The 24,414-nt window shown below is 40.5% G+C and overlaps 1 protein-coding gene across 8 annotated transcripts in view; it reads left to right on the top strand.

Annotated features, from left to right (window-relative positions):
• The window catches only part of MARK3 (microtubule affinity regulating kinase 3), a 70,022-nt gene that overhangs the window by 24,415 nt on the left and 21,193 nt on the right, over positions 1-24,414 (top strand). For all 8 annotated transcript variants that reach the window (XM_083517945.1, XM_083517947.1, XM_083517941.1 and 5 more), the window contains 9 exons: positions 2,323-2,371; positions 7,920-7,985; positions 13,141-13,211; positions 14,727-14,783; positions 16,504-16,740; positions 16,866-16,985; positions 19,507-19,606; positions 19,822-19,934; positions 21,675-21,828. In XM_083517945.1, coding sequence (XP_083374071.1) covers positions 2,323-2,371; positions 7,920-7,985; positions 13,141-13,211; positions 14,727-14,783; positions 16,504-16,740; positions 16,866-16,985; positions 19,507-19,606; positions 19,822-19,934; positions 21,675-21,828 — 967 coding nt within the window. The remainder of the gene's footprint in view (positions 1-2,322; positions 2,372-7,919; positions 7,986-13,140; positions 13,212-14,726; positions 14,784-16,503; positions 16,741-16,865; positions 16,986-19,506; positions 19,607-19,821; positions 19,935-21,674; positions 21,829-24,414) is intronic.

Here is a 24,414-nt window from a genome sequence, read left to right as displayed (position 1 = left end):
ACATATAAAACCAGTTAAAAATAGTACCAATACAGAGACAAAGTGAAGTGACAGATTCAAGTCTGGGAACCCAACTCCTGTGGAAAAACTGAAAAGCAGCAGGATGGAGTTGGGGCTTAACCTATCCCCTTCCCTCACTGCAGCCCTTCTCAATCCAATTGGATTTTTCTTGAAATGCTGCAAGCCCAAGACAGGAATCTCTACTGGGGAAAGCAACCTGGGTGTGGCCTTCAGGTGAAAAGTGGGGAGGACTTAGTACTCCACCCTCCCCATGGTTTCTCTCTTGGATATGGTGCACTTTTCCCGGCTTCCTTTCAGCTATTCGTGGTAACCTGGATTGTTGCTAGACTTTCAGACTATAAAATTATGCTGCTTTCCTGTGGGTTAAACTGCAGAGCCTAGGACTTGCCGATCAGAAGGTCGGTGGTTCGAATCCCCGTGACGGGGTGAGCTCCCGTTGCTCGGTTCCTGCTCCTGCCAACCTAGCAGTTCGAAAGCACGTCAAAGTGCAAGTAGATAAATAGGTACTTCTCCAGCGGGAAGGTAAACGGTGTTTCTGTATGCTGAAGCAGCTTAGTCATGCTGGCCACATGACCCAGAAGCTGTACGCTGGCTCCCTTGGCCAATAAAGTGAGATGAGCGCCGCAACCCCAGAGTCAGTCACGACTGGACCTAATGGTCAGGGCTCCCTTTACTTTTACCTAGTTTGTATGCTGACTCACCATATTTTTCCACCATACTATTCTAGCAATGCTCTAATATATCTCTAAGGAGAGTCGTTGGTTTAATACAAAACCACTTGATTGCTCTCCCTCCTTTAGCATTAAGGGCAGCTTTTAGAAAATAATCAAGAAAATGCTTGAGAGTACCAGCCATCTGGAATCCTGGGTTTCTTGAAAGGATGTGAGAGCAGAGCACTCCTTTGCAGAGAATTGCAAGATTACTGCACTTCCCAGGAAGCAGACTTTTCATTCTTGGGGAGCCTTCAAAAGCTGGACACCCACACCCTCCAAATTATACGTGCTGTCTATCATGTACTTTATTTGTCAATGCTTCAATGGAAGTTGCATTGTTTGTGAGGCAAGAACTAAAAATATTTAAACATGGATTCAGATTTGCTAATTAATGGATGTGCATTTAGTATAAGGCAAATGGCCTAGCAGCATAATGCAATAATAGACTTTTTACACAGAAAGGAAAGGAAAGGAACGACAGATGGATAAACTTGTAGGTCCCACTATTTCTTCTGTGTAGGCATCTCTGGAAACTTAAGAGGACCAGAGTTTTCTCCTCCTCCTTGATATAATTTTAAACTCCAAAGGAATCCTTTTGTGATGTTGCCCTCTGAGTGATTGGCTACCATCAGTCTCAGGAACAGATGGAGCAATTTGCTAAATATATACATGAGGAGTTTTTATTCAATGTTATCTCAGACTTCGAAAAAGAGAAGTTTTAATATAGTATATATATTTTAAATCCCTTACATCTGCCAGGTATCCCAGGAAGTGCCCCATACAGCTGACATTTGATTTAATCCGCTGCCAACTCTTATGATTGCTTTTTGTTTATCTTGCAATATGAAAAAGCAGATTACTGTTAGAGGTCTTGAGCTGCACTGTTAAATCTGTAGTGTTCTGGGAGGTTTTATTACAACCTTTTTTAAAAAAAGCAGTATTTGTGGGAAGGAATTGCACAGCCCTTGTTTAGAGCATAAGCAACTAAATTTTGGGGAGTTGTCTTAATTAATTAGCAAGACCTGTGGGTTTTATTCAGACATACACAGATCATACAGTCTCATTTGAACACTGTAAACTGGGCCATTCTTCTATACCTTGGATGTCACCACTAGGAAAGCATATAGCAATGAAATTTCTCCTTCGCATCTGCCCACTATTCTTATTAGATACTTGTTCTAGCTTGTTGGCACAGTCACAAAAATCATTGTGAAACCTTTTGAGGTAAACATTTTATTTTGACCCAGAACTGGACAGATTCCAGATACATATCAAACTGTATAATTATTCCTGGAATGTTCATCCTTTGGCACTTGGAGCACAAAAGTATTTCTAGAGTTCAGATTAAGAAGACATGCAAAGAAGCTTGAATGTCCTTCTGAAATCTCTTTAGCATCAGCTTGTTACAGCTTTGTGTCCCAATATGTGTGACTTCCTTTTTGCTGGGTGGGGTGTTTCTTAAACCTTTTTCAGATATAAGAACCCTTTTCCAAGTTCCTAAAATGTGATTATACACCCTTTAAAATAAAAAGAAACGGCTGATTTTTTAAAAATCATAAACGGTTGTATTTTTTTCTCTCCGTTCCAGCTGTTCAGGGAAGTGAGGATAATGAAGATTTTAAACCATCCCAATATAGGTAAGGCATGTGTTAAAGGCTTTTACTTTTGAGGGCTGAGAAGTGGGAATAACTATATTTATAAATATATATTCATTAGTTAATTGACTAAAAGTATGTGTGTGTTTATAAAATATGAGCGGCATCCAATGCTCCCATTCCACTAATATAAGGCATGTGTGCTAGTGGAACAGAAATCTCTCCTCTCTCATGCGGTTCCCTGCTCACCCTCAAAATTCAGCTCTGAAGGATGGGGGACCAGCTGAAGAAGATTTTGGGGGTAGGCAGGGGATGGAGGAAGTAGGTGTGCCCCTGTCTCAGTACAACTCTGCTAGTGCTACTTTTGATGCATCCCTCAGAGATAGAGAGAATATGAAGGTTTTCCATTATCCCAGTAATTTTTGACGGGGTTCATGTTTTTGCTTTAGGTGAACTTAACTAGCTTTGTGTATTACTTACACGTTTCCCCATGTGATAAAATATGTGAAGGCTTCTGTTTCTATTATTCCATACATGTACATGTCAATCACAGAGGTGTTGCTCTAAATTTATATTTGAGTGTCCTCCAACTGAAATTAATGGCTTTTTAAAAATTATTTAAAAAATACATTATGGCTCTTCAGCCTATGGGGCTTTTGTACACAATACAAGATTTCAGTGGCTGTCCCCTGTGCCACATTCAAACTGCTTTTGCAAATCCCACCTTTCCACAAAGTTGTGCAAGAAACTCCTCAGGTCCAATTAAAAAGAGGGGGGAAATCAAAAACCCTGCTGGCAAGATGGACTTGATCACAACAACATCTGTGTAGTATTTATTTAGTTTATTTGCTTGTTGCTTTCTACAGAAGTCGTAAATTGATGTACAACAGTAAAGCCCATCACTTGTTGCTTAAACTTGCCTTCATTGAATGCCTCTCCCTTGCTGCTAGGCAAAATAATGTATTCATCATATGAACCCTCAGGATATAGTGTACCACAAGCAGAGAGCCTGAATAACAAGTTGGTTCTTGATAACTCAAGAAATAGAGACAGTTGTTTGCATGGTTACTAGCCAAGCTTGTCCTATATGATTGCCTATCCATTGCTACATATTTGGGCACAATAAGTCCAGCAGCTTCCTCTCAGAGGACATTTTTGGGCAACAAACCCAGTCCAGTTGATGTTCTAGATGTCTTGTTCTGGAGAATGTTAAAGAGGAACATTAAATTACAATATTTTACTTAATTTTGTCGTATTAAGGGGTATATTGGTTTAGAGATACATTTCAGTTTTGAAGTTCCCTTTTGCTTTTCCTGAAGAGAATGGGGATAGTCAGGGTTTAAAACAATGCATGCTGTTGCTCAAACATGTTTCTAAGCTTATAAAATAAATCCCATGTCTCCTAAATAAATATTCCCTGACTCGGCACTTTAAATCTCCAGTCGACTCAGGTTTCTCTTACAGCTTCTACATAATCCCCAATACCTCTATCACATTTACTATGAAAATTCAAGTCAACCTAAAATTAAGCTCAGTGTAAAAATAAGTGGTAATTGATACTGTCATTTATAAGTGTGGTTTCTGAGGGAATTCCATTCCTATGCAGTTCAATATTCTTGATACAAAGTTCAGACTTAATATACAGTATAGAAAACTAGTATCAGAACTTGGTAGCATTTATAGTTCATGCAGAACCCAGTGACACATTCACATGCTGTATCTAAAATTGAAGCAAACATATCTTTTGCAATAGTGTTTTAATTGTGCTACCTGCATCTAGCATTCAGAAGTAGCCAAGATCTCTTCCAATTAACATCGCTTAGATTCTGCTGTGTACATTGGGTAGGCGTTGTAGCTTTGACACCTATCCATCAGGGAGAAGAAAATAAAGAGAAAGCTAGTCTTCAACTGCCAGGAAATAACTGTTCTTAGATTAAATCTGAAGTCCAGTCAATACTGATCACATTAAACTTCTGGAATCCTTTAGGACTATACTGTAATAGTTTGAAAGAGTTCTGTTTTTTTAAATGCTTTTGACTGTCTTCACATAATGCTAGCCTATTTCTCCAAGATGCCTGTTATTACTTTACGTGTATGTATGTGAGGGGACAACTAATTAAAAATCTAATTAAAAACAAAAATAGACAGCCGCCTTCAGATCATCTTGGTTTGCAATAATTTGCCACTTTCAGGCACAATTGGCTGCATTCAGATGTTGCATTGAAACGGTAGTTTAGCGCAAAGTGAATGAGCTTGGCCTTCTTGCAGGCTTTCTCTATCTAGTTGCTCCCCTTGCATAGCAAGTAAGAGGAGCTTGAATGCTTTTACATTTGGTTTCCCTTGAACAGGATTTCTTTGTGTCATGGTTTATGAGTAATTCTGCTCAGTTTCAAAATATTCCTTCTTCAGAACAAGGGATATGGACCTTTCTTATTAAACTTCTTATAGTTAGTGACAAACCATTATCCAGATAGCATATCAAATGGCATTTAAGGGAAATGGAAAGTAAAGGCTTCTGTCATCCTCTCCCCAGTGGATGATGATGATGATGATGATGATGAATTCAATTTCTATACTGCCTTTCATTGGAGGATCACAGAGCGGTTTACAATATAAAAACACAAAAATACATACCATAATAACAAATGAACAATACCACCCCCCACAGTTGAAAAGACCATAGATTAATTTGCCAAAGGTCTAGGACAGGGATGTCCAACTGGTCGACCGCGATCAACATGTCAATCCCCATACGATCGTGGTTGATCGCGGAATCCCTGTCGATCGGAGAAAGAGAAAAACAATGGAGTGAAAGTCCCAGTCCCCCACCACCCTTGCTCTGTTCCTCCGTCATGTCAAATGGGTGGTCTTTAATTGGTTTTTGCTGATGAGTTTGGATACGGAAGTAGTCGTTTCTGCTGCGTTGTTGTTTTAGGTGAGCCCCTAAAAAAAGCTAAACCCCTGTGGCTCTCCCCCCCTAAAAAAGCTCTACAACTTTGCTCCCCCCAAAAAACAGTAAACAACTTAGACTCCCCCCTCCAAGAAAAGCGCAACAACTTTGGCTCCCCCCCATTGGTAGATCACTTCCAGCATTTTTATACTGGGAGTAGATCACAGTCTCCTGGGAGTTGGACATGCCTGATCTAGGGGAAGAGGAATATTTTCACCTGGCATCTAAAGATATTTAATGAAGGTGCCAACTGAGCCTCCCTGAGCAGAGCAATAAACAAGTGGGGAGCCACAACAGAAAGGCCCTCTGAACCTCATGGAGGAAGCACACAAAGAAGAGCCTCAGACTATGATTGCCTGGTCTGGGTTGGTTCATATGAGGAGTTGCAGTTCTTGAGGTATTATAGGGAACACACGAGACTGGGGAAGAAGGCTAGTCTTGTTCATGTCATGCTAAACTATGTTTTAGTGTTACGTCTGAATGTTGCCAGTGACAAACTGGTTGATCAAAGCAGGAAGTAATTAAGCTGTGCATATTGTGACGTGGCTATGCAGAAGATTGAAGCTAATTCTTGAGTCTCCACACAGTGGTTTGACAATTACAATATGAAGTGTAATTTACTATCAGTTTCTGCATTATCAGGTTTGTAGAGGGACGCGGGTGGCGCTGTGGGTAAAACCTCAGCGCCTAGGACTTGCCAATCGCATGGTCGGCGGTTCGAATCCCTGCGGCGGGGTGCGCTCCCGTCGTTCGGTCCCAGCGCCTGCCAACCTAGCAGTTCGAAAGCACCTCCGGGTGCAAGTAGATAAATAGGGACCGCTTACCAGCGGGAAGGTAAACGGCGTTCCGTGTGCTGCGCTGGCTCGCCAGATGCAGCTTGTTATGCTGGCCACGTGACCCGGAAGTGTCTGCGGACAGCGCTGGCTCCCGGCCTATAAAGTGAGATGAACGCACAACCCTAGAGTCTGGCAAACTGGCCCGAACGGGCAGGGGTACCTTTACCTTTTACCTTAGAGGGAATTTCAGACTGATAAGCATGGGAATTTTTTATATATATAAAAATGCAATCCAGAGATAAGTGCTAACTTATAAAGGGAGATGTCAAGATAGGACTTGGAAGTGATTAGTGACTCTACTGTAACACTGAAAGTCAATGTAGCTTATTCCCATAAATCTCTTCCAACAGCTAGATGAGCACTTTTCATCCAACTCAATCTATAAATACCCACCACTTAGGATTTAAGCACAAATCATACCCTAGCATGAATAATTGAATAATGATGTATGCATGTATTATGAAGCTGAGAGCTTCTTCATAGTTCTTCATGTTCTGTAAGAAAATGATTGGCAATTGGAAATAATTTTTAAAATATTAGCGACAACGAGCTCTTGTCTTATATTACGTTATTACATAATTGAGTGCTGGATTATCACAACCATAGGAACATGAGAATCTGCTTTATACTGAGTCAAATCATTGGTTCATCTAGCCCAGTATTTGTGTACACAGACTGATAGTGGCTCTCCAGACTGGAATATCTCTCCCAGCACTGACTTTCTGAATGGAAAACAGATGTGTGATTGCCAGGCTGCAGCCCTTTCCCTAAACGTTGTGCCCTTTGAAACAAGGGGCACTTTCTGGTAAACTTTTCAGAAGCAATGTCCTGGGAACAACCAAGCTATGCTTATCATACACGAAGCAAACTATTTCCTTGTGAAGAAATATATTACATGCCTTATAAGTATGATACTTTGGGAGCAGGTCTGGTAGTTTCATAGATGATGTAAATGGCTTATTTCAGATTCTATTATTAAATAATTATTTATCAGATATGGTTATTTTATGCCTTTATCCAGTTACATTTGAAGAGCTGTTGTTTTTTTATTCTTCAGTTCTTAAATACTATTACTTTAATGTCTAGTGTAGATAGCCATATGAAAAAGCAGGATGTTTTTGCATTAGTCTTTGATGTGTGTGCCTAGGAAAAATGTGATTTGTCAGTTTTCTAAAACACAATCAATTGATGCTTCCTGAAAGCACTTAGAGGACCTGCTTCATTGATTTTGTAAGTGGTCTCAATACTGCAAAATTAGTCCTGCATCAACAAATACATAGCAAATACTTACAGCAGCAGTCCAGGGAGCTCCCCTTAGGTTGATGTTCATTGCTGCTTCTGGTATTTCTATTTTAATACTTATTCCTTACTATATACTGCTTTAAAATCCCCCTATGTTTCTGTTGCGGCTTATCATGCGGTTTGGGGTCTGAGTTGCTCAAGGGGGAAATCAAAAGCTTTGTTGTATATTGCAGCGCTAGGCAAACAGTTCTCTGGGTTGTGACTCAGGGCTTCAGCTTGGGGAGAGATTGTGGCAGAGGACATGTTTTGCAGATTCAGCCTTTAGCTGTTCCAGTAAAAGGATATTTGGTAGACACTTGACCTGAGTGTCTATAAGGCACCAGTGTGTAATGTTCATGTGCCTGGCAGGGAAAAATAGATTAAAAATATGTATTGACCCTGCCTCCCCATGGTGTTTAAGGTCACTATTTGAAATGGTAAATAAAACTGAAGTCCAGTAACAAATATTGTCTATATAGGTAAGACTGATGTTAATCTCTAAATCAGTTCTTGTCTCTTCCAGTTAAATTATTCGAGGTAATTGAAACCGAAAAAACACTCTACTTAATCATGGAGTATGCAAGTGGAGGTAAGTACAAAACTATTTCAAACCAAATAGGATTTTTAAAAAAATCAAGTGATAAACTGTATATAATGTCTATGTTTGGAAAAAATAATAATAACATTTCAAAACCACCACTTATACTCTCCCATAATAAATGTAAGAGCATGTAAATATTTGCAGACTTCAGCAAGAGCTTACTGCCCTTGTTGTTATCTTGAAGCAGTAAGTTAGTCATACGGTCAGACTCCAAAAATTCCAGTTAGTTGCCTTGTACCTTCAGTGGACACTTGTACTATTGATTTGCTTTTCTCAATCTAAGTGTGTGTGTGTGTCTGTATCCATGTTTTATAATCTGGAAGGCCCTCAGAGTGGTGTACAAAATAAAGCAACCCAAAGTGTTCCACATTGAAGGCAGATGTATCAGTTTTCTTTTAACATAAGGTATACATTTTCCAAAAATATAATCTACATATGCAAAACTACATGGACCATAGTGCTAACTTTACCAGCTGCAGACATGTTAATGTCAATATATATTTTTTCAGCATTTCTTTCACTGTTGCATAATTAAACAATATGAAAGGGAAAACAAATCCAGATCCCTTTATATTCCCTGGATGCATGTATCAGTGTAAAGTAGAGACTAGCACTTTAAAACAACCAGGTGAAAAATACAAAGGTTTTAAGCGAACAGAAAATGCAGAGCACTGCTGCACAACATGTGACCTACCGAGCCAAACACAGCCCTCCAGCCATATGATGTGACCTTCCAAGTGCTTAACAATTGTACTATTTTTGCCACAGCAAAATGGGAGGTGGGCTATGGCTGATGGGCTGTATTTAGCTCAATGGATTGTGAGTTAAAGAAACTTGACATAGAGTTTCTCTCTTTCTCCTCCCCCCAAAAGAGAGGAAAAAACAAGTGAAGCTTCTGTGCAGCATTTCACTGTTGATTCAAAGCAGGCCTTTTGGCATCTAGGGAATCCTGGAACTGTTAGCCTTTCCCAGCCTTTCATTCATGCCATCTCTGTAATTTTTAAAGGCAATTTTGACTTACCTTTGGCACTGGAGAGGAATTATGTAGTGAATAGGTGTGCAAACTTCTGCCCCCTCAGTTTGATGGAACTACCGGTAGACTAAATAGTGAGATCTTATTGCATGAAGCAATCCAAAGACCTTTAAAAAACCATTGGAGAAACTGCACTTGGTCCAAAATGTGCTGACGAGATCAGACCGTATACCTCCAATCTTTTACCAGCTACATTGGTGCTTGTTTCTGGACTCAACTTTAAGTGTTGTTGCAGACCTTTAAAGTATTTAATGACCTTTAAAGTATTTAATGACAAATTATCCCAAGGTTGGCCTCTATAGGAACCTGTGTAAGTCATGAGGTCAGCTTTAGAGGAGGAAGGATGGACAAGAGAGAGAAAGAGTGTGTTCTTCATTATGGTGCCAAAACTGAGGAATATTATTGCTGCCTGGTGGAGATCTATCAGGCCCCTTCTCTTCTCGTGTCTAAGATGGGTTTTGAAAACCTATTTTAAAAGGTGTTCAGTGCTTTATGCTCTGCTTAAGTTTTGTTTTAGTCATGCTGAAATTACAGTTTTTAAAATTAGATTGTTTTTACATTTGCTATGTTGGTTGTTTTACATTTTGTTCTGAATTATTTGTGAACAAACAGTTATTTGATACATGATGCAAAAACTGAGTGTAAATGATAAAATCATGTGATGATATAAGCAGAGTATAAATGGTACAATTATTTTTTATCATATCAAATTAATAATAATAATCATATGCTGCCTGCTCTCGATCAGGTTACACTCCCTCTGAAGGAGTGGGTTCGCAGCTTGGGGGTGCTTCAGGATCCTATGCTGTCACTTACGGGTCCGGTAGCCTCAGTGGTGCAGAGTGCTTTCCATCAGCTTCCGCTGGTGGCCCAGTTGCACCCCTACCTGGAAAGGGATAGCCTAATCTGTGTTGTCTCTGCTCTGGTAACCTCTAGGTTAGATTACTGCAATGCAGTATACATAGGGCTGCCTCTGAAGACGGTTCAGAAACTTCAGCTGGTGCAGAATTTGATGGCCAGGTTGCTCACAGGGGCAAGGTGGTTAGAGCATGTTGTTGTTTAGTCGTTTAGTCATGTCCGACTCTTCATGACCCCATGGACCAGAGCACGCCAGGCACTCCTGTCTTCCACTGCCTCCCGCAGCTTGGTCAAACTCATATTGGTAGCTTTGAGAACACTGTCCAACCATCTCGTCTTCTGTCGTCCCCTTCTCCTTGAGCCCGCAATCTTTCCCAACATCAGGGTCTTTTCCAGGGAGTCTTCTCTTCTCACGAGGTGGTCAAAGTATTGGAGCCTCAGCTTCAGGATCTGTCCTTCCAGTGAGCACTCAGGGCTGATTTCCTTCAGAATGGATGGGTTTGATCTTCTTGCAGTCCATGGGACTCTCAAGAGTTTCCTCCAACACCATAATTCAAAAGCATCAATTCTTCGGCGATCAGCCTTCTTTCTGGTCCAGCTCTCACTTCCATACATCACTCCTGGGAAAACCATAGCTTTAACTATACAGACCTTTGTTGGCAAGGTGATGTCTCTGCTTTTTAAGATGCTTTCTAGGTTTGTCATTGCTTTTCTTCCAAGAAGCAAGCGTCTTTTAATTTCATGACTGCTGTCACCATCTGCAGTGATCATGGAGCCCAAGAAAGTAAAATCTCTCATTGCCTCCATTTCTTCCCCTTCTATTTGCCAGGAGGTGATGGAACCAGTGGCCATGATCTTAGTGTTTTTTTATGTTGAGCTTCAGACCATATTTTGCACTCCCCTCTTTCACCCTCATTAAAAGGTTCTTTAATTCCTCCTCACTTTCTGCCATCAAGGTTGTCATCTGCATATCTGAGGTTGTTGATATTTCTTCCGGCAATCTTAATTCCAGTTTGGGATTCACCCAGCCCAGCCTTTTCTCATGATGAATTCTGCATATAAGTTAAATAAGCAGGGAGACAGATGGAGTGATCAGGCACTCCCATTTCTTTAAGAACTTGCCATAGTTTGCTGTGGTCAACACAGTCAAAGGCTTTTGCATAGTCAATGAAGCAGAAGTAGATGTTTTTCTGGAGCTCTCTAGCTTTCTCCATAATCCAGCGCATGTTTGCAATTTGGTCTCTGGTTCCTCTGCCTCCTCTAAATCCAGCTTGCATTTCTGGGAGTTCTCGGTCCACATACTGCTTGAGCCTTCCTTGTAGAATTTTAAGCATAACCTTGCTAGCATGTAAAATGAGTGCAATGAGTGTAGCTGGAGCATTCTTTGGCACTGCTCTTCTTTGGGATTGGGATGTAGACTGATCTTCTCCAATCCTCTGGCCACTGCTGAGTTTTCCAAACTTGCTGGCATGTTGTATGTAGCACCTTAACAGCATCATCTTTTAAAATTTTAAATAGTTCAGCTGGAATATCATCACTTCCACTGGCCTTGTTATTAGCAGTGCTTTTAAGGCCCATTTGACTTCACTCTCCAGGATGTCTGGCTCAAGGTCAGCAACCACACTGCCTGGGGTGTATGAGACATCCATATCTTTCTGGTATAATTCCTCTGTGTATTCTTGCCACCTCTTCGTGATATCTTCTGCTTCTGTTAGGTCCTTACCACTTTTGTCCTTTATCATGGTATAATAAAGGTTTGAGCATATCACACCGATACTGGCCTGGCTGCCAATTAATTTCTGGGCTCAATTCAAAGTGCTGTTTTGACCTATAAAGCCTTAAATGGTTCAGGACCACAATACCGCAATGTCCGCCTCTCCCCAAATGAACTGACCCAGATCTTGTGATCATCATTGGAGGATTCCTCTTTGTGTGCCTACCCCATGAGAGATTGGAGGGTGGCAAAATGAGAACGGGCCTTTTCTGCAGTGGCTATATATTTGTGGGATACTCTTCTGGTGCCTTCTCTCTCTCTCTCTTACACACACACACACACACAGAGAGAGAGAGAGAGAGAGAGAGAGAGAAAGAAACATGGTACTTGGTGAAACATGCCTATTCAACTAGGCTTTGGGCTGATTAACATTCTGTATCCTTTTAAATGTGTGTGGGAGTCAGAGTTATTAGTTTGTTTTTGTTTTATTATGTATTCTTGTGTTCTCATTTTGGATTTTTGTTTGTGAACTGCTTGTGATTTTCGGAGAAATGGCGGCATACAATTATTTATTTAGTAAGTAAACAGTAGAGCATAGAATCTGTGTAAGGGCTCATATTCACAAATGGTCTTATAAGTTGTTTCTATGCCAAAGTACACCAAATTCCCATTTCTACCACCACCCCAGTTTACACTGTTTTGATTATACCCATTTAAATCACATGAAGAGATTGAAATGCTGGCACAGAGTTATATATTCCATGAGCATTATAGGTGTGTGGATGGAACCAGTGTAGTGTTATATCTAATTCCCATGCCATGTCACTATTGCAAAAGAGCTAAAATCATTCTGTAGAGATGCTGAAAGACAAGTCTGCAGGGTGAGTTGTCAGGGGCTACATCTAATATCACTGTCTGAGAATTTCCTGCCTTGGTTGTCTGATTCGGAATGAATCACTTACTGTGTACTGTGACTGTCTTTTAGCATGTATTTTTAATTGGTTCCTCTGACTGGTTTCATTAATTAAAAGCCTTAGAAATAGAATGTGTGATGGTTGTGTGTCACTGATAAAAGCTTTTAAAAAATTCTTTCTGAAAGTAATAATATTTATCATATGTTTGTTCCTACAAATCATCAAGCAGTAAGGAAGCCCTCCCTGTCAAACAAGATTTTAATAAGATAATATTTTTCTTCCCTGGAAAAACACATGCTACTCTGTTGACTACTTGATTAAAATTTCAAAACTTGGCTGCTACATTAATCTTGTAATTTGCATATATCTGTTGGGATGCACACACCAAATTCTTTTTTTCCAAATTCTTGTATGTTTTGTTTCCTCTCATAAACTGCTGCTGCTATTAAGGTTCTGTTGTTCACAGTTGGGTAATGTTGTCATTAGGGCCAGCCTAAAAGTCACAAAAATATGGCAAGCTTTTGAATTCTCCAGAACGTGAAAATCCAGTTGTCACAGTCAGAAATAAATTAGTTATTACTTAAATGCTCAAAAGATTTCACCATTCATATATCTCAATTACAGGGGAGGTGTTTGACTATCTAGTTGCACATGGAAGAATGAAGGAAAAGGAAGCAAGAGCTAAATTTAGACAGGTATGTATGGGCTATTCTGTACTAGACTTTTAAATGTTTTAAGTTAATTAGCATTTTCCCCAGTCACTGATTGCTCTCCCTCCTGGAAGGAGTGTTGATGTTGGGAAATACTAGCAAAATTGGCCCAATCAGCAAATACTTTCACATTCATGCTGAAGCGACATTGGATTATCTATCACTACAGGGAAGTCGCACCTACATTATTCAGTGTGTGTATGAAAATGAAGCCCTTGACAATTTTATTGTGACACACACACACACACTTCCTGGGAAGTAAGTTGCATTGAAATCAATAAGGATAAACTCCAAGTAAAGGTGTTAAGATAGAGGTGCTAAGCTTTAGTCTCAATCTTGGTTTCGAGGGCAAGCACAAACCATAGTTTGCTGGCTAGTATGTAACAACAGACTATGGTTTGCACAAAAGGAAGGAATTTAATCAGACTGTGTAAGGGTAGGTACATGAAAACGAGGGTAATTCACATAGTTCCAAGCCATGGTTTGGTGTTATGTCTGAAGCCATTATTTTTTATAACAAGTTTGCAGTGGAATAAAGGGTCATGAATTGGAAACTGCTCAAAGAAAGCAAGTATTGGCTGCAGAACAGCTTGTCCTTGATTTGAGTTCCTCCTGTTTCAAACTGCAAGTCTGCTGTTCCTCTTTCTCATCCGCCCCCTGCTCCTATTCTCTGTTGTGATTCTCACTGTTCATCTTGCAAACCAATCTGCTGTGAAAGCGCAGAGGGAAAGTAGCTTAACTTTTGATCTATTACTCAGACAGTTGGAAGTAGAAGAGATACCTGTTACAGTTAGAAATGAATCGTTTCTTAAAGAGATTTGAGATTCTTGTGAGATTGGCTGTCTGGATGTTAACTTGCCTGTCTGTGTCATTATGTGTGTTCTGAACCCTGATGTTGAGAACAGGCTTCTGATTTGGTGAAATTTCTTGGTGAAATTTACCTTTCATTCTGTTTGTGTCTGGCGGCACTCTTATAATATCTTCAAGTTGCATAGCGGAGTTTTGGCATATGTTTTGGCCCATTTGGAAATGGGCAATAATTGAGTGCTGCGGGTAAGCAATAGGGCATGCCATGTTTTGAGTCAACAGTAAGAGCTGGAAAAATCTTAGGGATTTTTATAAGCATCACTTATAAGATGTCTATAACTTGTCGCATACTGTCTGACTGACTGTTAATCTTGTTTACCATACAGAGAAACCATAACAATCTGCTTGAAGGGTAACAGTAGCCTAAGTAAGTAATAGGCTTGCCTTCAATTGTCACTTTGACTCTTATCCTAAATGCACTTTTTTGAATAATTCTTATTGATTTCAGTAAGAGTTACCCACAATTAAGTGTGCTTAGGCTTGGAGCTTTTGGTAATTTTGTTACTCATAATGGGCATTATATTGACTTTATAATTGCGTCCCAATTTTAGCAACTCCTACTAAAACCTATTATTGCAATACTGTTTGTCTGATATATGTCACTTTATATAATTGAGCCTGTTTTCTATCCAGATAGTATCTGCAGTGCAGTATTGCCACCAAAAGCATATTGTTCACAGAGATCTCAAGGTAAGAAGAGAAACACAAGATTTTGTATTTGAACATTATTAAATATTTTTATACTCTGTTTTGTTCCCAGATTAATACCAATTTTCCTTGTTCTTTACTGGAAAAGTAAAGGATGAATTTCTGTGATGAATTTTGACTACTAGTTGGCATGTGAAGAGTAAAATACCTACCATGTTAGTTACTGCAGGCTAGTATATTATTAAGGCTGAGGGTAATAGTTTGAGAAGTAGAAATGATTTATGGTAGTAAATAGACTCTGCTGTAAGTACAGATTTTGCTAGCTCAATTCTCACTTTCAGGTTTGCATGGGTCATGGTGAAAGAGAGAATTATTATTATTTTATTATTATTTATTAAATTTGTACACTGCCCTTCTTCTGAAGATCACAGGGCGGTTCACAACATAAAAATGCAAAATGAGAACACAAAATACATAATAAAAACAAAAATCAAATCAATAACCCTCCTGCCAGAAACACACTTACCGTAAAATGACATAGAATGACTCAGGACTGCAAGGACCGCCTCTCTCCATATGAACCCACCCAGACCCTGAGATCATCCTCTGAGTCCCTTCTTTGTGTGCCTCCTCCGTGAGAGGTCCGGAGAGTGGCAGCACGAGAACAGGCCTTTTCTGCAGTAGCTCCCTGCTTGTGGAATGCTCTCCCCAGGGAAGCTTGCCTGGCACCTTCATTATGTATCTTTAGGTGTCAGGCCAAAACATTCTTCTTCTCCCTGGCCTTTGGCTGATTGACTTATAATGCCCTTTTAAAATATGTTGTGGAAGGAGGGATTATTTGGTTGTCTTTTTAATTTTAATTTTGTATTTTATATTTTATATTGTGAACCGCCCTGAGATGAACCCCCATTTCATGGGATTATGTTAGTTGCTTACTTCCCTTGGTTCACAGCTCCACCTTCTTTGGGGCTTGCACCCATTCTTGGTGTATCACAAAATCTGTTTATTTGTATATTTGAACCAGTTTGAACCCACTTTTCATTAAAATGAATCCCAAGAACAGGTTGCAAGGAAAAGTCATAAAACACACCCAATGATTCAAATCTAAAAACTAATCAAAATTATCACAGATTGATCAAAATGAGGGAGGACAGGCGCTACTTCCAACCAATTTAACCAAATTCCAGATCGAATAGAATAGAATTGTTAAAAGGCACCCCAAATCCACCAGAACCTGCACTGATTAAATATGTGAGCGTAGCCTATTGTGGCTCCCCTTCCCTTTTTCAAAGGTTGCTTTTCAAAAGTTGCCTTGGCTGTTTCACTTAATCTCTCCCTGCCGAATGCCTCCATCACTTCTGTCTGCCCTACACATTTAGTTTCCTCCCCACTGCCAAACACCTTTGCCATCATGAACAGTAAACCCAATTTCTACAACTGGAGCAGGTTGAACTGTCTAGAATAATTTTGTATAACTCACTGTCAATTTTCTACTTAAAAAAAGAAAAAGAGCTCTGCTTACTATATTACAATAAACTGGGTTCCTTACTAAAGGGAAGGATCTGTTATAAACAAACAATTTTTTTTGGTCTCTTCTGAAAAGCTGGCTGTACTTAATGTAAGTGAGCAAATCAGCAAACTCTTTAAGACACATGCTAGTATGCCCGACTATATGAATTGGATCTTGAAGGACTTAGACTAGAAGAAACTGTTCGTTTCCAGGGAGGGAAATCTCATGTCTTACTCTGTTGTTCCCCTCCAGGCTGAAAATCTGTTGCTTGATGCAGACATGAACATTAAAATAGCCGATTTTGGTTTTAGCAATGAGTTTACAGTTGGAAATAAACTGGACACATTTTGTGGCAGTCCTCCATATGCTGCTCCGGAACTCTTCCAAGGCAAGAAGTATGATGGACCTGAAGTAGATGTTTGGAGCTTAGGCGTCATTCTTTACACTCTTGTGAGCGGTTCTCTGCCTTTTGATGGGCAGAATCTAAAGGTACGCCCCTGATTTATGCTTAAAGGGTGGGAGGAGGATGGGGAGTTCCTGGACTGTCATTTTTTTTATGGCAATACTTAATAGCACACCTGTAATTTCCTATTTGGTGTGTGTTTTGATTAAAGGAACTGAGAGAAAGAGTCCTGAGAGGGAAATACAGGATTCCATTCTACATGTCAACGGACTGTGAAAACCTACTGAAACGTTTCCTGGTGCTAAACCCAACTAAAAGAGGCACTCTTGAGGTAGTATTATCTTCCTCACCATTATAATATCGTTTCTCCCCTCCTGCTTCATTGAAAGGAATTTACACATTTTGAATTTTAAAATTGCTTGTGCATCCAGGTAATTTTGGCCTTGTTGTTGTTGTTTTAAATAAATTCTACGCCACTTTATACAATAATTTCTAAGCAGTGTACAATTAGGGGTTTGCGAGGGACATAATAGGGATAGTTATGCCTTTTACAGATGAATTGTTTCCTCTTGGTCCTCTCTAATGGTTTCCCCCAGTTGAAAGAACGGTACATTTTGGAATTGCAGGGAAATGGTGCATTAAGCATGGTGCATCATTCCAAGTGCATTAAGCCTCATCTGTGGTGGCCAGACAGTGACTTGCTCAAACCCACACACAAAAGCTACCTCGACATTGCCATTGGTCTAAATGGAAGTGTTCATAGCATCATCCCATTGTATTGTACTGAAGAAGCACGTCATGCTACTCTTCAGTTGGATAGAAGTCAGGATATTGTAATGACTCATGATCTCTTCTCTTGGGGCAGCTCGAGGCTGCTGTGATTGTTATGGAGGTGTGGTGCTCCACCTAGAGGGCGTTCTTCACATTAAGTAGAACTTGGAAGTCCCACTAGCTCTCTTTCATTAGACCTACCTAACGTTGGCAGATCATGAAACGTACGTCGGTGTCAGTACACACTTTATGAACTGACGTTTTGGCTACCAACCACATTCTGGGATTTCTGATGCTGCCTTTTGTTACCCAAATTATATATAAAGGTAAAGGGACCCCTGACCATTAGGTCCAGTCGTGACCAACTCAGGGGTTGCGGCGCTCATCTCGCTTTACTGGCCGAGGGAACCGGCGTACAGCTTCCGGGTCATGTGGCCAGCATGACCTAAGCTGCTTCTGGCGAACCAGAGCAGCGCACGGAAATGCCGTTTACCTTCCCGCCAGAGCGGTACCGATTTATCTACTTGCACTTTGACGTGCTTCTGAACTGCTAGGTTGGCAGGAGCAGGGACCGAGCAACAGGAGCTCACCCTGTGCGGGGATTAGAACCGCCAACCTTCTGATCAGCACGCCCTAGGCTCTGTGGTTTAACCCACATACATATATTTATATTTGAGAAAATAAATTTTATTAATTAAAAGTATTTATATGCCCCCTTTGGGGGCCTAGTCAACCCATGGTGACTCCCATACAAAGCATCATATCAAGTGGTTGAATAAAAGCCATATCCTTTAAAGCTGGGTTATTAAGATGAAGAACAGTTTAGTATGGGCTGTTGACTGAATAATAGTTAATATTAAGTTAGTAATATTCAGTATTAGGTATAGAAACGCTTTAAACATGTTACTCCTTTTAGTGTGTGTGTTTTCTCATCTATGGCTTCTTTTGTTAAACATTTTTACATTTTCATTTTTTTGAGCACTTTTCCTAGTCCTGGTCCCAGTGGAGCACTCCCCTCCATCCTCATATGTCCCCTAGAGTTGTTTTTGCCCAGGCTGACAGCAAATAGGACGGCTTACACAGCACTTGTTATTCGCTTAGTTATTCCTTTTTTAAAAACAAACAAACATAAATTATCTTTTTGCATACTGCTCTTCATCAGAAAAAAACATCAGTTTTCAAAAGAATTTTTTAAAAAGGAAAGAAGGAAAAAAAGAAATATGAAATGTTGTATTTAGTATTAAACTAAATTCTTGCTCTAATGCAAGAGCACTTCTGTGGCCTCTCCTGCCACCGTACACATGCGTCCTGTGTTGTTCCCAACTCTTCTCCTGGGGGGGGCGTGGAGCAACCCCCAGAACAGATTTAGGCATGTGCAGAGGGAGCGGAGAACCTTCCGTTGCACAAGGTGAAATCTCTGCATTGATCACTGTAGCACTACATTTGAGTACAAACCCAATAAAAACAAAATGCAGTATATGAAACATCAAAGTCTGTAACACGGGATTCCACTCAATATCCACATGAATTCCACATCTGCTAGCACACCTGTTCCTCAGTCAACCTGCACATGCACACTGTCACCCAGGCACAGCACACAGACTTCACGGGTACCAGTCCTAACAATCTCTCAAGTACATATACAAGAAACCACACTAGGCCACTGACAACCTAACACTGTGAGGCTAAAACCAAACTTAATCCAGGACTCCACCAACCCCAATAAAACCTCACACTTTTCACCCAAACACTCATCCACAATCAAGCTCTCTCCAGCCACCAGCTCCTACCCGTGAAGTAGTCAGAATTAACCTCTCTACCAGCTGTCCAACACAGTTATCCTGAACAGCATCAAGCATCACCATACTCAGTCAGCACAACCATAATATGAGAGAAATTATATTAGAGGGGTTTTAACAAACAAACCCCCCCTTTGGTAGAGGCAGGGTGTAAAAGGTAGGTGTCTTTTTTATACAAGGTAGTTTATTTGCCTTCACTTAAGCAGCTCAAAAATCTTAAGCTTTGGCCTTGACTACAGATCTCTGTTACTGGTAATACTCATTCAAAACCTATCTTTGCAGCAAATTATGAAGGACAGATGGATCAATGCAGGGCATGAGGACGATGAACTTAAGCCTTTTGTTGAACCAGAGCTAGACATCTCGGACCAGAAGAGAATAGGTAAGCAGAAGATCACCAGCATACATACTTAATAATGACAAGCGGTGTGGGTATTGTGGCTCAACACCTTATTGCTTGCTTAAATGCTCAAATTTAGATCTCGGTTAACAACGTCTCCCATAGCAAGGTGTTCAATTTGTCCCATTATTAAGTAGTAATTTTGTATGACTACTCAAGCTAGTAAAACATTTAAGAAAACTTTCAATTTATTCTAGACATTATGGTTGGAATGGGATATTCTCAAGAAGAAATACAAGAATCTCTTAGTAAAATGAAATATGATGAAATCACTGCTACATACTTGCTACTGGGGAGAAAATCATCAGAGGTGAGTAAAATGCTCAAACCATGGCTGAGAACTGGCTTGTACTTATGATAACCAATGCTCTATCATGTTGGGAATGAGTTGATAGCAAGCATTGAGCCTCACCTTCCCCTTTCTTCGTTCATCACAGATGCAAGGAGGAAGTTAGAAGTAGAAGCTTCTAATCTCCTTGCAGCTGCACTGGAGGATGAGAGGAGCAAGCATCTGAGGTTTATTGTGGCCCACTCCCATCATAGTAAACCATGGTTTATTATTATGTCCACATTTGCCCACAGACCTAGATGTAAAGAAGAAACCTGGTTTGGTTCTTCAAGCATCTTGATATACATGAGGTAGCTTATTATTGACTCTTGCAGTCATCTTACCTCTCTCATCAAGCTGCCAGGTGCTTAATATTTTCCCATTCTTCTATTTTTGACCCAGGACCATTCTTAATGCTTCCGTTCTATTTTAAGACTGACCTAGAACCTAGTTGAACAAGAACTTCTCGCCTCTAGGTTTGGCAAGGTTAGGGCAGCTCTTAGACTTGCACCATAAGTGTGGGTCCTCCGAATTTATGGAACTCCCATCAAGCATGTTGCTGGCAAACTGAAGATAATTGCAGTGTCTGTGGAAGGAAATGTTCAGACTTCCGATAATACATACAGTCTTGGGCCTGGAGTGACTGGGTCCAGATTCAGCAAGCTGCATTGTCAACTTAGGTCAGAGGCAGTGAATATATTTAACATATTTCTGCCCCATGTTTTAGCATAACTCCAGTGAGGTGCTTTACATGCTTTCTCAAATTGTATTTACTTCAACTTACTGCTCTTGCATTCTTAGGTTTGAAGAGAGTTGTTGCCACAGGGTAACCACTATAGTAATATTTTAGTTAACGTGATTTGTAGACCTGTGAATAATGGCAATAAATGACACATGCTCCTTATTGGCGTTCATGCTGTTATGGCCAGTTGAAAGTTACACATCATTTAAGTGAGTAGTGTGCATGACTTGCAATATTTTGTTAGTGGTGACTTGACTGCAAGACAAAGCACTCTGACAGATGGTTCTTTAGAAGCATCCTTTTATTGATTAAGTTTCAGCCAGTTGGAGAAAAATGCAGTACATCACACTTGATCTTAGCCAAAAGGCTTTCAGGCTAAAGCACTGCCACATACTTTGCCTTGTTCTTCAGTACAGTGAAAACATGGTCTCCAAGTTCTGAAAACCAACCCTATTTTTTAAACCTTTTTATTTTGTTTCTCTTGGTGAGTTAGCAAACTCTGAAGAATGTCAGGTTGACTACGTCTAGAGAGAGCTACTTTATTCTGAATGCCCCATTGCTGTCAACCCCTAAGTGCAGCATCTCTCCAGGGTGTCAAGGAAAGGAATTTCCTATCCATGCTCTTGAAATTCTTTAATGGGAGGTGCTAGGAGGTTAGCCTGAGACACCTGAGAGGCACACAGTTCTCATCAGTGCTGCTATGATGCTGCCCCCTATGCTTCATGGGCAGGGAATGGTCAGTTGCCTCCTGTTACGAGAAGTTTTAAAAGAATCTGTTTGTTCATGCCTTTAGCTTTTCCCTCTCATGTGTTGACTAATTTCCTCTGCTCATTCATCTTCCCATTCAAATCCTCAAAGCAGGTAACTTGGTTGTACTTTGCCCTGTAGACACAAGGAGTGTTGGATTTCAAGCTCCCTTTGTTATGTTTGGGGCCACAGAACTAACAATGCAAACTTTCCCCCTGTCTGCTTCTGTTCAGTTGGATGCCAGCGACTCAAGTTCCAGCAGCAACCTTTCGCTTGCAAAAGTCAGGCCAAGTAGTGATCTCAACAACAGTACTGGACAATCTCCCCATCACAAAGTGCAGAGAAGTATATCTTCCAGCCAGAAGCAGCGACGGTACAGTGACCATGGTGAGCGGCCTTCTCATTATTTGGGAACTCTTGCTGCAGAAAGACGATTGCAAGCTACCTTTTCAGAGAGTCTCTCTAAAACAGCCTTTCCCAAGCTTGGATGTCCCATGATTGAGGAAGGCTTCTTGAAAAGCTAAAGAGAAGATTGTGTTGAGGATAAAGAGTTCAGCATATGCTGAACCATGAGAAGTTTTAATTTGGGATTGAGAGACCAATTCTATGCTCCAACTGCTGTTATTGCGGATCTTGGTAATGCTTTGAGATAACCAGTTTCAAACATTCTCACCGTGTAAATTCTAAAGTGAGACAAAGGGTAGCCAGATACTTGGTGTGGTCCTGTTCTACTGTGATAAGTATTTTGGCTAGTGCATGTTAGTTATGCCACCGCCACTTGATCAAATACTCATGGCAAATCGAAAGGACAGTTGTTACAGAGAGTGATGGTTCTTTCAGAAGTTAAGCTATCAGTCCTCTCCCAATTGCCCATGTCATCTCTAGTTTCACTTCAGAGTTTTCCCCTGCCAGTAAATGGCTATCAATGAAAATGTCTACATTGTATTTACAGAGATATTTCACAGAACTGTAAAGAGATGCTAGATATATATTTCAAATGTCTAGGAGCTATCTTCAGATACTTCAGCAACTTCATATGTGGGACTTATCCAGATGTATTTGTATGGGATTTGACCCACCCAGAAATACTTAAACCCTTTCTCCCCTCACCCTCCCGCAAATTGAAGATCCCTAAAGACTGCCTAGCATCTCCAATTCTCACTAACTTTTTGAGTGTCCTGGTAAAAGGGAGACCCTATTACTTCTCATAGGTTTGGTTTCTGTTGGCGATACTGACCAAGAAACTTCTTTGGCAGGCAGTAATTTATTCCAGAAGAAATTATTTTGTTCTGCCATGTGGATCAGTTTCATTGAGACCTTTAACTAGGTGGTTTCAGTATGTGTGGTTTTTTTTTACATAGAAGGCTCCCTCACCTTGATAGCAGCCTATCATTAATAAGTTACTTTTAGCCAGCTGCAGGAGGTTTTTCTGGAATGCTTAGCTTTGTATTGTAGATTGGTGGCAAAGATGACACCCAAAATTTGTGGTAATCTACAAACTACAAACCTACTTAAGGGATAGTTTGTAAATCTTCCCCCCCCCCCAAAAAAAATCAGAATGTGGAATGTCACAAATAAACATGTTAAATTATTCCTAAGTATGTAGTGTTAAAATACTCATTTTACACTTTTCATTTCTCATTGCTCAGTGCTTTCTGGCAAAAATATTTATATCACACAACTACAGGTTTGGTTGGCTCATGGGTTGCTTTTCCTTATCAGTTTAATCACGTGTGCTTGCTTTGCCAGTACACCGCCTGGCATTCATAGTTGTTCTAGAGAAGACTTAATTAAGTATCTTGTGAAATTTCTTAGAAAAAGCACAAAAGCCCCTTCTTTCTATCCTACTGTGTTTGTGTGTGTTTGTCTTTGTTTTCTTTTTGACACTATTAGGTCAGCCTGTATTTAAAAGAACTTGGGGGACTGGGTGTTCAACAGTATTTCTTTGAATTTCCTCTCTCCTGAGCGGCTGTCATCTCTTCAACAAAGTCTACTAGTTATGCAGAGCAGCAACACACAGGCGTTTGCCTTGTATGACCTAGTAAATGCAACCTTCTACTGAGCTGAATGCACTGCAAAGTTTAACTGCAACCTGAAAAGGGGCAGCTTTTTCTCATGGAGTCTGGCTTGAAGTAGGCAAGCAAAAGTTTAAAGTTTCAGCTTTTTATGTTAGTGCAAAGATAAAAGCTAGCAATGTGGACCTGGGTGACGCTGAGCCTAGGGCTTGCTGATCGGAAGGTCGGCGGTTCAAATCCCCGTGACGGGGTGAGCTCCCATTGCTTGGTCCCAGCTCTTGCCAACCTAGCAGTTCCCAGCGGGAAGGTAAACAGTGTTTCCGTGTGCTGCTCTGGTTTCGCCAGAAGCGACTTAGTCATGCTGGCCACGTGACCCGGAAAAACTGTCTGCGGACAAACATCGGCTCCCTCGGCTAGTAAAGCGAGATGAGCGCTGCAACCCCAGAGTTGTTTGCGACTGGACTTAAGTCCTTTACCTTTTTTAAAGGCTAGCAAAGAGAACCAGAACTAAAACAGCCATCAAATGTACTAAAACATCATACGCAGAGACTCAAAATCAAATATTAAAAAGCCTGGGAGAACAAAAAAAAATCTTAACTTGGCACCAGAAGCACAACAATGTTGGTGACACATGAACTTCTCTAGAAAGAGCATTGCATACCTACAGGGATTTCTCTCTTGTAGACACCCTCTGAGCTTTAGGTAGAGGGGACCACATGATGAAGAGCCTCCATAGATCACCTTTGGGTATGGATAGGTACACCCAAGAGGAGGTGTTTCATTTGCTATAAGCCATATAGAACTTTATACTCAATACCAGTATCTTGAATTGGACATGGGAGCTAACTTGAAGCCAGTGCAGGTCAGGACAGACCAATGAGATGTGTTCATAACAACTGCTTTCCATTTAAAACTTGCTGCCTTACTTTGCACCAGCTGAAATTTCTGGACTTCCAGC

The sequence above is a fragment of the Podarcis liolepis genome, assembly GCF_965112155.1.
Source record: "Podarcis liolepis genome assembly, chromosome: 1".
In the NCBI taxonomy this organism is placed as follows: Eukaryota; Metazoa; Chordata; class Lepidosauria; order Squamata; family Lacertidae; genus Podarcis; species Podarcis liolepis.
The sequence above is the reverse complement of the archived record's forward strand: the minus strand, read 5'-3'. Positions and strand labels throughout refer to the sequence as shown.